Source organism: Anneissia japonica, unplaced genomic scaffold, assembly GCF_011630105.1.
Source record: "Anneissia japonica isolate Jap-2015-1 unplaced genomic scaffold, ASM1163010v1 scaffold1554_len142245_cov105, whole genome shotgun sequence".
NCBI lineage: Eukaryota > Metazoa > Echinodermata > Crinoidea > Comatulida > Comatulidae > Anneissia > Anneissia japonica.
The window spans coordinates 43526-59200 of record NW_022703729.1 but is presented as its reverse complement, the minus strand read 5'-3'; the positions used below and the strand labels follow the sequence as shown (position 1 = coordinate 59200).

The 15675-nt window shown below is 33.3% G+C and overlaps 1 protein-coding gene across 1 annotated transcript; it reads right to left on the bottom strand.

Moving 5' to 3' along the window:
• Positions 1 to 10268: 10268 nt before the first annotated feature.
• Positions 10269 to 13414, bottom strand: LOC117104523 (G-protein coupled receptor GRL101-like). The gene is made up of 3 exons (XM_033245380.1): positions 13314 to 13414; positions 11466 to 11537; positions 10269 to 11301 (listed from the first exon to the last, which is right to left on the bottom strand). Exons 1-3 carry the CDS (start codon positions 13412 to 13414, stop codon positions 10269 to 10271), a joined length of 1206 nt encoding a protein of 401 aa, XP_033101271.1.
• Between the last annotated feature and the right edge of the window lie 2261 nt (positions 13415 to 15675).

Here is a 15675-nt window from a genome sequence, read left to right as displayed (position 1 = left end):
AGATGTGTCTAAGAGACAGGATATTACTTTTAAGTTTTTCTATGTCATGTTCATTATTAAACATAAGGCAAACAATTTATACAAATAATATTGATAGCTTAGAAAAGCTAGGCACAAAATGTGTACATTAATTTAAAGAAGTATTGACACTCTCCTCATTAAATAAAAAAAATATAGAGTTCGCCCTCCAATTTGAGATCACCTTTGGGACTTTGAAAGTTGAGGTAGTATCATCGGGGTGGGGGGGGGGTTCTAGCATTGCGAGCGCAGTGAGTAACTAGGCTCGGGGCCAGCAGCCGAAGGCGCGGAAAATTTGCTTAATTTTACGTGATATAAATTGAGAGGTTTCACCATGTTAATTTCTGAAACCTCTAAAAAAATACAAAAAACAAAAAACAGGATACATTAACAAAAACAAAAGAAAAAAAAAAGAAAAAATAGCCTAAACACAAGCAGTAAACAAGAAAATACATTTGGTGTGAGAATTCACTCTTCCTTGGTTTTTAATAGCAGGCATGTTGTTCTGTTACCTACTGCAAGCATTTCCTTGGACTTGTGTTGGTCTGTTTGTCTTATAGGTTTTGTAATATTTTCTTCAATACTGTTGCTTAAGCCTATTAACAGTTTGACGCAGCCTACGGTGCACCATCGCCGTGTCTAATTTTTAATTAGAATTGTTAAGTAGTTTGATTGTATTTGTTGACAAGAGGTAAATCATAAAAAAAACTTCGAAAGTGTTCGCGGTGGTGCGATATCAAAAGCACTGATTAGAACAAACGTGACTATATACTTATGAGAATTAGGTGAGACTTATTTATACCTTGTTTAGCAAATTTGCCGCCCACAAAAATAATGATTTGGAATAAAAATGCAATTTAATTTTTGAACAATTAGCGCATCCACCGCCACGAATAAACTAGAAATTTCAGAAAAAAGGCCTGTCTTTATTTTATTACGCCTGCCGCTCAAAAAAAAAGATCTGTATAATTTCTTCCTAGTTAGGCTTGTATAAATTTAAAGCATTGAACTCTGCCATTACGTTCGACGATAACATGTTAATTTTATTTCTGTCTGCAAAAAACATTCACTAAATAAGAAATAAAAATTTTATTTTTTCTTCAGACAATTAAAAAAAAAGTTCACAAAACAAGGTATAACAAAAATGGTCGCACAGATAGACTAAACTGTATTATACTAGGGAAGAGTTAATTTAAAATCTTCGCTAATTTTACCAAACAATACTGTAATAAATTGCAATGTTCATATTTGCTACCGCGATACGGGTAGTCAGAGAGTTACCATGATACCAACAAAAATGTTTTTTTATTTAAACTGTAAGTATCACTGACAGTACGCACAACATATCATACATTATATTTTTTTAATTACCTGATGGGTACCAGGAGTATGTTTCAACGGGCAACATTGCAAGCCATTAAAATTATGTGTTTGAAGACCAATATATTAAGTCGGGACGCATATAAAATAAATACGATTGATTCGTTCGAGAATAAGCTGTTGTCACCCATTTGGATACTGATGCCCATGGCAGACCCGCGTTGCAATGGGAAACAGAGGATGTCTGTTAGTGCGACATTTTAGGACACATAACAATTAACTGTATAGGTTTTACGTCCTGGATTAGATTTTTTTTTTGTAAGGGATTTACTTTACTATATACCGTTCTAATATTATTAATAAATACGCTGATAATAATGATAAATAAATGTTTCTTTATAAAAGAAGTAAAATGAATCGTTACAATTTATTTTGCCACATCATACATTGTGAAAAATAACAAATAGTAAACTTTGCAAAACCTGAAATTTGACAATAAAATCGATGATTTGTTTGGTTCGGTCAATGATATTTTGATGTATTTTTTGTTTGACTGACTGTTGTCTAGACAAAAGGTTGTCTTTGATAAATTTATAGTAAAAAATTTATATAAGTGCATTTGTTGTGTCCTTTTTAAAATCTAACATTTAACCTCAGTGTTCAAATATTGTAGCATAATAACTCATTCCAAAAACTGAAATTAAAAAAAAAAAAAAAAATCGGCGACTTGTTTTGTTTGGTCAATAATTATTGATTTATTTTTTGTTTGACTGTAGCATAATAACTCTCTCAAAAACAGCACTAAAATCAAATAGAATGCTCAAGCAATTGTCTTCCACTGGAATATATTCATTCGAAAATCTCGTGGATTTCAAAATAATATTAATATTAAAGATAAACTTACGGCAACTTATGTTTTTAATTATGTTTCAAATGAACCTCTATATTAATTATAAGTAGTCATTTTTAACAATGGTGCATTGTTAAAAATTTTGTCCAAGTTTGGTCGTTAATTTGAGGACATTTTGTTACTTAGGTGATCACGGTATCAAATTAAAGGGGTCTCAGAATTTGAGGGCGAGTTTATTGTTAAGAGATAGGTGATCAATTGCTACTTTAAAAAATGGTATCGAATACAGGGGTCTTCATTTGAAGGGTGAACTGTAAAGTAAGTAAGTAAATGACTTTAGTAACTTAATTTTCTCTTATATAACGGAGGCATAACCGCAAACGATGGGCTGTGTTTACCAAATATTCATAACAAAAAACAAGATATAGGTGGGCAGTTACGTACAAATTTCTACACCTTTTCACATTTAGCCTTCAGTCAGGTATATCAACATTAGGGTCCAGGTTAATTTTTTATTCCACTTTCAACAGTTTGTATATATTGTTGCAGTTTCTGTTCATACATCTATTTGCTTGGCTGTGGCTATTGACGAAAGTGCTCCTGGTTAACTCTGGTAAGTCCTATATCGGTTGTTATACCGTGTGTAGTTGAACTAGGAGCCTAATCACACTGACTAAATTCGCCCTGGGCCGCTTAACCACATGTCAGCTGACTAAAAACGACTGTTCCGTTTGCGGTTAGTATACTTTTGGTCTGCTTAGGGTCGCACTGCGAACGTCACATATCTTCCTTTTGCGTCCGATTTTGTTTGGAAATTTTATTTGTAAAGCCAGGAGAGTTGTTGTAAAAGCTCAATTGCCTTGCCTAGCTTGCAGAAAGCTTTTTCATAAAGCAGTAATTGGCCATAGGGACTAGGCCTGTAGGTCCTATAATATCTGGGGTTGTATTTAAACTTCATCCGATACCCCTCTACTAACCTTTTATATCCAGCATGGCGCTTTTTTTGTATCTACGATACTAATTTCCCAAAACTTAATTACAAGAACTTAATGTAAGCTAGGTTCTCTTAGCAATTTAATTTATATATTCCCCTGGAGCCTGAATAAATGTGAATGGGTTTACAGAATAAAAATACCTCTGAGATTGTTATACAGCATGATTTTAACCTAAATATATCAATTTCAAAAGAGAAGAAAAAAAAAAAGAAAAAAAAAGAAACACTTATGTTCATTTAGGGTATCAGACGTAATTACATTTGTCATCCAATATGATACACGACCATAATACATAATGATTGCAAAACTATACTAGTACGACTGTGCTATTAAAATTGTGGAACTTTTGACCATTGCATAACCTGTATAATTTTCTAAATGTCTTACTACCATCATGGAATTCCATTAGAAACGATTATATAATTACAGTCTTATTACACAAGAAAAAGTTTATCAAAGACTACTTCATTACACACAGTCGAGTTATTTGAGTGTTCAACATATTTTACTTATAATATTGTACCAGCCTTTCATTTTATTAACTCATAAGTTGTTAATTACATTATGTATTTTCATTTACAATAGATTTTATGGATTTTTTTTTTACTTTCCTTGTATTAGATTTTTTTTTCAAACTAAAAATAACGATGAGGTTGTAATTTTTTTCACAGTCTAGAATAATGTGTCTTTGAATTTCTAAAAGAAACATTGTTAAGTACAAATTTTTAAGTATTTAAGCCATTCTAATTTGAAACTTTTTGTCTTTCAAACTTTATTTCGATTACTTCTAATAATGACTCATTCTAAATTGAAATTGACAATTATAGTTAATGTAAGTAGATAAACATTGTTGAGTTATATCACCTACCAACTGTTACTTTTAAGGTATTCACACATAATTTCTAAGATTAAAATATAAGAGAATATACGAAAAGACTACAGTAATTTTTATTGGCATGATCATTTTACAGTGTCACACGTGTGCGTATTACTTATCTATAGATATTATCTGTCTCTTATACACATCTAGATGTGTATAAGAGACAGTATCACTGTCTCTTATACACATCTAGATGTGTATAAGAGACAGGTATAATGGTATAACTTATATAACCAGTACTTGATGATGCAGTAGGACCAATAACAACAACAGCAACAACAAACCACTACAAGAACAACAACAATATTAACAACAACAATAACAAGGTCGTAATACTAATAGGAGTGTTCCTTTGATAAAAGTTAGTCATAGTGTTTCCTCAGAAAATTCCTTACTTAATTGGCTAAAAAAAGTTGGGGTTTTACCATACATTATTACTCCAGCAAGTAGTGAGACAAAATTGAGGGCGGTAGACTAGATTTTTTCTTCAATCAGCTAATGACTTTACTCGGTTTTTTTTACATTAAAATGTTTTATTTTCCGTAATTTTTGAAAAGTTTTCTGTTTATAATCAATTATCCCTATGTTGTCAGCATCTAAACATGTTTTAGGAAGTTAATATTGTATATAATAATAATATAACAGTTTCGTGTCCTTTATTATTTATTGGAGATAGTTGGCCATCCATATCAACGTAAACAAAAGAAACAATCGTGCTTAATAAATTAATTCACAATTAATACTCAAAATCTGTTAAAATTTCAACAGTTTGTAGAATTGTTGGAAATTATTATCAACCTGTGGTCCGCAGAAAATATCTGGGGGTCCGCCATGTCAAATGGTTCTGCTGAAAAGTACGCACACAATTGAGGACGAGCGAAAATGTTTGGGATCTGCTAGGTTTTTAGAATAATTTTTCTGGATTTTATTGTCTTGTCTTATAGCAGTGTGATAAACAGACTGCTAATAAATAGGTTCATTATCAGTAATTAAATGCCTTTGGCATGATAGGCATGGACATTTTCAACTGTAATTTTTTAACTGACATTTATTATTTTAACTCCAATACCTTATTGCTGATCTGGTATTTATTTTTATGTATGCATTAGTTATAAAATAAAAATAAAAATTTAAGATATTTAGAGTTAAAAGTGTATTTTTTTTTGCTGTTCTATATTTTATTGGGTCATTTTGTCTTTAATTATCAGAAAGACAAGTCTTCTAAGAACCATTCAGCAAGCCACAAAATAGACAACACAGTGACATTCAACGCAACTACATTTAATTTCGATGTTTCATTTCAATCATTTCTTCTAACACTACATACCATTCATAGTGTAATATTTCAGTACAACTAAAACTCAATAATCATTCTCGTTTAGCTGACACATAAGTAAAACAGACATCACGCCGATCTTGTAGTTGGCTCGAAGTTGCGTTGATATTTTAACGTGCTAACCAGGGGTGACCTCGGAAGAGTGAGCATAAACATATTTCAAAATAAATATCATTTTTTTTTACTGACGATTTGTGTTTTCTATCCCAGAGTGGAATGGGTAGCTCTCCAGACAGGAGGGTCCTGGCTTCGCCTCTTTACATTAGGGCCACCCCTTTGCTTAATAGTGCGCTAAAGTTATACACTTAGATTTTTTTTTGAACAAAATTTAACAGTATAAAATAAATCAGGTCGATCCTAAAACTGTTTTACACGGTACTTGTTAAACGCTCAAATTATAGAAACTTAAGCTACATTATAAATAGATACTAATATTAAACGTCGAAAATCAATGATAATATACAGTAGAACCCCTCCTTTTGGACACCCCTATTCAAGGGACACCCATATTAAGGGGACACTCTTCCGTAAAACGAGGGGCGATAAATCTTTTAACACTGTGGCCAACCGGTATTAAGGGGACACCACTACTAAGGGGACGGGGATACTTTCTGAGTGTGCCAAACGGTCAAATAACTCTTATTAAGGGTACATATATTTTTTCCCCTATTGTATCACAACAAATACAAAAGTCTCAAAATAGGAAAAAAAATCACTCAACTTTCTATATTGACACATTTTGACACGTTTTGGAACGTTTAATGGAACTTTCTAGTTGTTATCACCTTTCTACTGCTGTTTGTCAAGGGTGAGCATTTGTTAGAATACTGTACGTAATAATAATAGAAATAATAATAATAATAATAATAATAATAATAATAATAATAATAATAATAATAATAATAATAATAATAATAATAATAATAATAATTTAACTGAAATTGAAGTGCAAAAACAATCCGTCTTTGTTTGGTAATAGTTTGGTGTGTAAGGTATTTCTTGGTTTTTTGTTTTGCTTGATTTTGTTAAAAGTGGTGTTCTGTCCTCTCTTCTTATTGATTTTATTGGATTTTGAGAATTTGTGAATTTTTTTTAATTTTTTTTAATTTTTATTTTAATTATTCTGATATAAATATGAATAAATTGTCCGTTTTAATGAAATTGTTCTATTGTTTTAAAGTTATAGTAGGCCTACTTTACTTCTGTTTTCCAGAGTTTGTCTGAATAAAACTGAAATTATTTGAAATTGAAATTTGAAAAATAAACCAGAATTTTTCTCCCCAAATCCTGATAGTGGATATCGGTAAGGCATACTTCATGTGTTATTTCGTATAAAGAAAGCTTGTCACGTTTTGCCCTTTCTTTTTCTTGGTTTTTCGTGCACTTTCATAGGATTCTAATTCATCAATTAACGTTGCATCATCAAACAATATTGGGGACATAAACTATTGTTGTTTTAATTACAGTTCTGCTGATTTTTTGTATTATAAATTAATCGTATTGGTATTCCAATGTTATTAATAATCTCAATAAAAATAAAATCATAAAGATTTGTATGTCACCGTTTTATGAAAACTTGCTGACAATTTCACCTTTTTGGTTGGTGTCCCCCAAGGGTGGTTCCATGATTTGCCCGACAGGTGGCCGAGGTCCCCGACGGGGGGGGGGGATTGGGCGGTTCCCCAACGATGTGTCAGATTTTCCCCGACGAAAGCAAAGTGGACGTGGTTGAACTTCAACTAAAAGGACCCCGAAAATTTCGACAATTTAGGGATTTCAAAGGCATATTTAATCGATTTTAGCGTCTACTTATATGTAAAAAATATATATAATTTTTTTTTCTCCCCGACGAATTGTGATTTTTCTTCCCGACGAGGAGGGGGAGCTCTCCCCGGCAGAAGAACTCTCCCCGGCGGAGGGGGGCTGCCCCCGGCCCTCATCTGGAGCCACTCCTGGTGTCCCCTGAATTTTCCCTAATTAGAGGTACCAAATTCAGGGGACACCCCTATTAAGAAGACACTTTTTTATCCTTATGAAGGTGTGTCCTAATAGGGGTTCTACTGTATAAACCATATACGTATCTGTAGTTAATATTCGTTAATCCTGTTTATTTTGGCATTTCTACATGATGGGTACGTACAGTCGTTAGAATGGCAAAAGATATGAACTTCGACTGCTTTTTTTCATATTTTGAACAAATTTAAACAGAATAAAACATATCAGGTAGATCTTAAACCTGTTTTACAGATGCTGTTAAACGTTCAATTTACAGAAACTTAAACTACGATATAAATAGAGTATATACTAAACGTCGACAAAACAAATAGTAATAATATAATTATAACATACACTAATCTTGAGGGCGTATAAGTTAAAACATTTTCTTACTTTAGCCTTTCGCCATAGTGGCCACTTAAAATGACCCCACTCGCCTCAGTCGCTGGGCTGTCGAAGGTAATGCACTCAAATTATTGTGTAGTACATTTAAAAAAAAATTTAAATAGGATAAACATATCGAGTGAATCTTAAACCTGTTTTACATGATCCTGTTAAACGTTAAAATTACAGAAACATAATCTAAAGTATATTTAATGACATTTAACTTCAAGAGAAATTGATACTGTTAAAACAGTTAATAATAAGTTATTAAGCGGTGCACAAGAATCTTATATAGAGTGTAATATGAGTCGGATGTCTCGTTATACATTAAACAAATGGTTTATAAGTAATATGCCTAAATAATATTTAAGCTATTTCACAATATATAAAAAAGTTGTAATGAAGCCGTGTTAGTCTAAACAATATACACAGATTATAAAAGGCAGCACTCTGAGACAAACTTTGATGTAATTTATTCAACACAAGCATTCGCTGGCAGTTAATGCCAGCTTCATCAGTTGTGTGAAGTAAAAAATTGAAAACAAAATAGAAAAGGGCTAATGCATACATAATTAGCAAAGGTCTCACGATTAATCAATTAGCAGTTGGATACAATGTAGTATATAATGATCAGAGATAACAAGTGTGATCAAGCTACTTACAATACAACTCATAAATAGAGCTAGGGAGATAAACTATCTGTGCGGTCATGGTGCTAATATGAACAGTAACAAACTAAAACTTATAGTGTCTGAGAAAGCCTACATCTATATTGAGGCCACTATTAATACTATCAAATTTATGAATAAATGTTTGTTCAGAAATTAATCTCTCATTTCTGTTTTTAAAGCAATTACTTAAGAGCACAGCTACTTTAAATAGTGTAATATTATGTCCTGGTAAATTAAAATGAACTGCAATAGGCCTATCTTTTTTGTTGTGACGAATGTCAAATTTATGACCATTCATGCGTTGTCTGACAATATATTAATACAATACAATACATTTAAAATGGGAAACAGTAATGTACGGTATTATGATGACATTGACACTGGTATAGAGTAATTATTAGCAAGAATGTTTGGACGCGATATTGAATCACTGAAGTCAACTCATTAGCAGGTTTAATTTTGTTAATACAACCGCTATTATATACCTATACAATGCTATATTAGTCTAGTAAAAATAGTTTAGTCGATACCTACCAATCAGATTGACATCTCTAGATTGCTTGAAACAACACCATCATACTTTATAAACTTTAAACAAAAATGTTTTGATTTAACATTTAACAGTTATAAATTATCTATGAAGCATTTATATAACTAATTGTTTTTGCTACACACTATGAGCTTCCCGTTCTTCGTATGACAAATACAGTGAGATACAAATATGGTGTCGGCGGATTTAAAGTTGTTAAAACATGTGTATGTGCATTTGGACAGAATAGATAAGAGAGTAGCGCTAATTTCAAAATATACGTTGACATTTTAAGATTCAGTAGCAAAACGGGATTCGCGTTAAATTTATATATTATACCTTTACAATAAACGTTCAGTATCATAATCTTTAATTATTCGACTCTCAGATAAAAAATGATACAGTAAATTTTAGCACCTATGACAATGTCGGCGTCTCTTCGTGATTTATATGCGTCCAAACTTGGAACGTGTTCCCTAGAGGGCAACGTGGCCGGACTTTTACCAACAGACATTTGGCAGTTAGACTATTGACACGGAATTTTTGCCGACAATACAATTTGCAGAATGCCAATTTACTGATATGGCGTTTTGACGACAGCCAATTTGCAGAAAGACATTTTGCCGACAGACAATTCACCGATTTTTTGTCAAAATATGAATGTATCATAAATGATATATTTAGATGTAAAAAAAAAAAAATCATCAAAATATTCGAAATACTACACTTTCCTTTATTAAGGCATTTGTCTGTATACATGTGGCCTTATTTTTGTTTTAATTTACATAATAAATGCTTAAGCAGCTACAACCTGCCGATTTTCGGAGAGTTTATCGCTTAAAGTCAGAACAAATGAATAATATAAAAATATATTAAAATATGTTCATGAATTAAAGATTAATAGTTAAATGTATCCTCGCAGTTGTATATTTTAAATTTACTTTCATTCGGCAAAATGTCCTAGGGCCAATCACAAAAAAAAAATGAAACAGAGGTTGGTATTACCTTATTTGGTGGCAAAGTGCAAAATAACGAAGGTGCAGTGTTATGATGTCAGATGCCGTTCAAATTTAACGACAATGGTGCTAAATTCCGCGGAATAGATCAAAATCTCGCTCAAATTTGCGTTGAAAATCGCTAGAAAAATAGGTGCACATAATTGTAACTATTGCATAATACCTAGTTAAATATGACCGGTAATAGGGCGTAATCGTCGGAAAAATCTGATATGTAATCTAACCTTATTAATTATGCCAGATTTTGGCGTAGTGGATTTTCTCAGCTCAGGCTTTATTTTACTGCATGGCTATGGTGGCAACGCATTTCTATCAAGGCCGGTTTCGGAGACTTTTTCTTTCTGTGACACTTATAAGCGATTGTATAAAGGTATGGGTTGAGAGAGGAGTTAATGGGCAAAATAAAGGTTGCTGACCATGCGTATATGTCAGGTGGGAGCTTCCAGGCACCAAACTCGGAACCAATTCCCATTATGATAATTGGAAACCAGCAACAAAAATCAGTTAGGACGATCATTGCCATCTTGGTTGCCATCTTTATCTCTTCTGCGTGCAGTTGATTTCTGTTAGCCCTCGATGCTGTTCTTTTTACGGATATATAAATTGAGATATAACTCACGGCGATGACGAAGAATCCAAGGAGATTGAAGGCAATAAAAATCGCTATGGCGTATTCCCAGCCTGGTAACCGGTCTCTTGTTAGCGGCAGTGCCAGACACACACCTTTTCTTCCATAGTAGTTAACTCCAAAATACTGTATGTTGATGAAGCTTAGTTTGCCGAACATCGGAAGAAAACTAATAAAAATACAGACCAGCCAGACAATGCTGACAGTTTTAATGCACCTTTTACGATTGAGGCGAATGCTACTGAACGGATAAGCTATGTTAATTGCACGGTAAATACTCATAATCATCAAAATAAATACTGAGCATTCGCTGGAGAGTGTAGCAATAGACCCAGCGAAACTGCAAAGGAAGCTGTTTCTCCAAGCCTGTGAAAACGTTGCGTACAGCCCCCTGTAGTGAAGGTCAGCTCCTGCTATGATTATCATGTAAACCGCCATCAACAAGTCAGATACAGCAAGACTAGTTATGAGTATGGTTTGGACATTAAATTTATTTTCCAGCAAGCGCAGTATAATAACAGTTACGTTACCGATGAGGGCAGAAACTCCCAGAATCATCATCAGGATCCGCAAAGCTTCAGTCTTCAAGAGATTTTTACAAGAGGAAAATTGATCAGCAACAGGACGGCAGTCGGGAACATGTTTCATAATGCAACAGATACTAAACTCATCCGATACTCTATATAAAGTACATAGAACAAAAATAAAATAAATATATCGAAACGAGTATTTGTTTTAATAATACAAATTGTACTGTTCATTGTAGTATTAGTAGAAAAATGTGACCGTGCTAGCAGTAGTAATATTGTGGTAGGCCGAGACAGTGTTCTAAATAAAACTTACAATATATTAAGAGAAGTAAGTCCATTAAACGTATCAGGATCGTAAGTGTTTAACTGGTTTGAACTCAAATATCTATAGAAAAATAAATAAATTACAAAATTTTAATTGATATTATATAACATCTTTATTGTTTTGTAAACATAATAATACATATAATATATATATAATACATATAATATATATAATATATATAATATATATAATATATATAATATACATAGTATATAATATATATATATATATATATATATTATGAATAGTTGACAGACATGAAAGTACTGCAAGACACTTTGACTTAATTGAGACATTGAATTTTATTGGTACGAGATTTTCGGTAGCACCTGCTACCTTCATCAGCGTACGAGTATCTAAAGATATATATTACAGTTAACGATAAGATATAAAGATGGAGGTAGTTATTGTACATCAACAATGAAATTCACCATGAATAAAGACTTTAATGAAGCGGAACGTTGACAAGAACAGTGGATACTAATTAAGGGGGATTAAGATTATAAATAAAACCACTACGGAGAATTAACGATTAACTAATAAAATATTTAAGGAAGAGAATTGTGAAAATCAATAAATATAATTAAAAAAAATGTGTATGAATAGAGGCCTATGATAAAATACAAAAAAGAAAAACGGGACTGTACTAAAGAGATATAAAACATTATTTAGTGAATGTAAAGCCTGAAGCAAAACCTAGGTCCTTATTAGGTCCTATTTTATTTTAAGTTTCAAAATTCATTTTATTTCAGCACATCTTCTTTCATTAAGTGACTTGAAGTTGTTATCAATAATGATACATCTCATATTGTTAATGGTTTGTCTAGCTCCGTTAAAGTGTTTAACTAAAGGAAACTTGTAATTGTTTCTTATAGAGCTTTTGTGGTTAATAATCCTTTGTCTAAATGTGCAGTCACTCTCCCCGACATAACATACCCCTTTACATACGGTACACCATATGATATATATATATTATGGGCATTGCAGGTGAGTGAAGGGGGTCTGATCGTGATCTTAGTGTTGGGAACATGGATGAGACTGTCTGTTATAAGGATGGCAAATATTTCATCTGTGATTACCGCAAGGTTTTTTTTTTTTCTCTTTTGTGGTATAACAACCACCACTTTTATTCATCAATACATCAGGTTATTTGAATTACAGACATTCTGCATTACAGCCTTTTTGATATTTCACCTTTTTTCTTGATTTTCTTATTTTTTAAACTTCTCTTGATTCTTATATATACAATAAAACATGCAAATTAAGTCGATCAATGTATGTTATATGAAACTTTAAAAAAATAAATTTAAGCATAATTCTATGATATTAACATGATTTCAAAGTTTAGGCATTGACCAATTGTAACCATTATTAATATAGATTTTATTTAACCAGTATATCCCTTAATTTTTTTCCTCCCTTTTTCATTTTTATATAAAAATATATTACTTTACATCATTGTACGCTAATGCGATATATGTTTACTCATAACACGTTGAGTTATGATTTAAAAAAAAAAAAAAAAAAAAAAAAAAAAATTACCGCAAGGTTTGTTACCTGGTTGGGGTGAGAAGAGGGAATATTTTAGGATATGAGCAAAGATTTTAGGTTGGGGTTGTCTTCTAGCCAATACGGGGGGTTCTTTGAACGCTTCAGGTATTGGATAATTTTTAAGTCGTCTTTGAGTTGTTTAGATAGGTGAGTGAGTTGAGTGCAGTGGGCGAAAACCATAGGGAGCCGCTGAGATGGGGGTTTGGGCTTGTATTGAAGAAGTTGATCTTTGGATTTGTTGGATGTTTTGGCAGGTATTTTTTTATTATTTGATAGGATATTTACTCTGTGCAAATTTGTTGACTAGCTCGTTTGTCATGTTCTTCTACGGTGGAGCATATTCGCTTCACTCTGAGAGCTTGGCTGTAGATCAGCAAGCGTTTCATGCTGTCAATGTGAGCACTATGATAGTGTAGGTAGGTGTGGTGATGCGTAGGTTTGGTATACACGGATGTTGCGATAATATTCTTACCTTTTATGCTCACAAAAACATCGAGAAAAGCGATCTGATTGGGTGAGTGCTCAGTAGTGAACTTGTGATGTTTTTGTCAGCATTGTTAATATGCGTAAGGAACGTCACGAGCGAGTTTTCACCATGATACCAGATTACAAAAGATATCATCTATGTATCTAGTGTACATGGGAGGAGTGAGGTGGTAATTGTGGATGAATTTGTTTTCAAATTCTGACATGTAGATATTGGCGTATGCCGGGGTCATTTTGGTACCCATGGCATTCCTTTGGTCTGTTTGTAGTGCTTGCTGTTGAATTGGAAAAGATTGTGTGTGAGGTGTGTGTTTGATAAGTGCTACGATGTCCTGTGTATGAGATGTAGGGCTGAGTTTGTTGAGGAATTATGGCAAGCGGCTAGGCCGTCCTCATGAGGAATGTTGGAGTATAGGGAGGTGACTATGATGGAATTATCAGGGAGATCATGAGCGTCATTGAACTTTCTGAGAAAATGGGTGGTATCTTTAATATAGCTACAGATATAGGGCAGTAGAGGGGTGAGTATGCTGTCCACATAACCAAAGATGTTTTTTGGGAGTTGGTACTGTTACATGAAACTATGGGACGTCCAGGGGAGTTATGTTCAGAGAGTTTGCCAAAGCGAAAATATCGCATTGTTCATGGGATACGTTGTCGTGAGTGTCAAGAGGAAAATGGTGTAGGTTAACTTTGTCTCTGATGTGTTTGGGTAGTTTATGCAATTTGGGAATAGTGTAGAAAGTACCGGGTTGGGGGTCGGTTGTCGGGAATTACGCTGCTTACCCTATACTTAGTATCTGTGTGCATTTCGCTAGTCAAAATTAAAAGTTCATTATTAAAATGTTTAGACGGGTCATTGTCCAAATGTTCATAAAAAGATGTATCGTTAAGCTGTCTCTCTGCTTCTCTGATGTCTCTATCTTGAATGGTGATGGCACATCCTTTATCAACTTGGCTTATTGAATGGTCCTTGCGCAGATTAAGTGCTTTGTGTTCTTGTGGAGAAAGGTTTTTCTTCTTCGAGCAGACATTTTCCTCCAAAAACTTGTTCACATGGCATCTTCTTTACGAAAAATTCAATGTGTGGATTCCTACCATTAGGTGGAGTCTATTTCTTAGTGAGTGATTTAGGTCGGGTGATGGTAGAAACCTCATTGGATGCGTTTCCGGCGAAGTGTTTTGCTAACCTGATGCGACGATGGAATTAATATAATTCCGATGTGAGTTTAACAGAGTCTGTGTTTTGTGATGGGCAATATGAAAGCCTTTTCTCTAGCACCTTACATTCGTGTTGTGAGAATTCACGCCCTGAAAGGTTAACAATAGCACTAGAATATTCCTTTTGGTGGTTTGGATGGAGATATTTCGAAAATTTACAGAACCGAGATTTATCGTGAGCGGCGTAGAGGTGTTTAAGATATATATCATCGGTGATAATTTTTTCAATTTATGAATTTTACCCACAAGATGACAGTGCAAATATTCTTTGTGCGTGGGTTGAAGAAAACTGAACGTGCTCTGTAAGTCCTGGGTGATGAGGTTTGCGAGTCTAGATTCGGAATTAGTTATATTATTTGAAATATTCTTTTGGTCTGTATAGGCTGCTTCAATAAATAAGTTGAGAATGACTAATGAGTTCTGGTGCCAAATTTTATCCACATTGGCAACAATGGCAGGACTATTTATAGTGTACCTACATGGGTTATGTAATCGCAGGCCTTCAGGTATTATATCAAGTAATTTACATTGTGACAAGTAAATTATATCCGATCTGGTATCTGCTAGCTTGCGCCATAGTTTCTCTAGATGATGTCAGTACTGGAGACTTTCTGCGTCAAGGTGGTATCCAAAATTCATAGTGATCAAAATTATCAAACATTTATGCAATAGATGAAATTGCACGTATGCCTCGGTTATAGAATGGTTGACAGACATGAAAATACTGCAAGACACTTTGACTTAATTGAGACATTGAATTTTATTGGTACGAACTTTTCGGTAGCACCTGCTACCTTCATCAGCGTACGAGTGTCTAAAGATATATATTACAGCAAACAGTATATATATGTTCACAATAGAGATAACGATGGATGTAGTTATTGCACATAAAGTAACCATGAATAGAGCCTTTATTAAAGCGGAAAGTATATATATATAT

Excerpts from the sequence above, each read along its gene's own strand:
- LOC117104523 (XM_033245380.1), bottom strand. The coding sequence starts at position 13,414 with ATGAAACGCTTGCTGATCTACAGCCAAGCTCTCAGAGTGAAGCGAATA. Across the intron at positions 11,538-13,313 it reads AGTCAACAAATTTGCACAGA|ATATTTGAGTTCAAACCAGT; the intron begins GTAAATATCCTA and ends ATTTTTCTATAG. Across the intron at positions 11,302-11,465 it reads CTTACTTCTCTTAATATATT|AGTATCGGATGAGTTTAGTA; the intron begins GTAAGTTTTATT and ends TACTTTATATAG.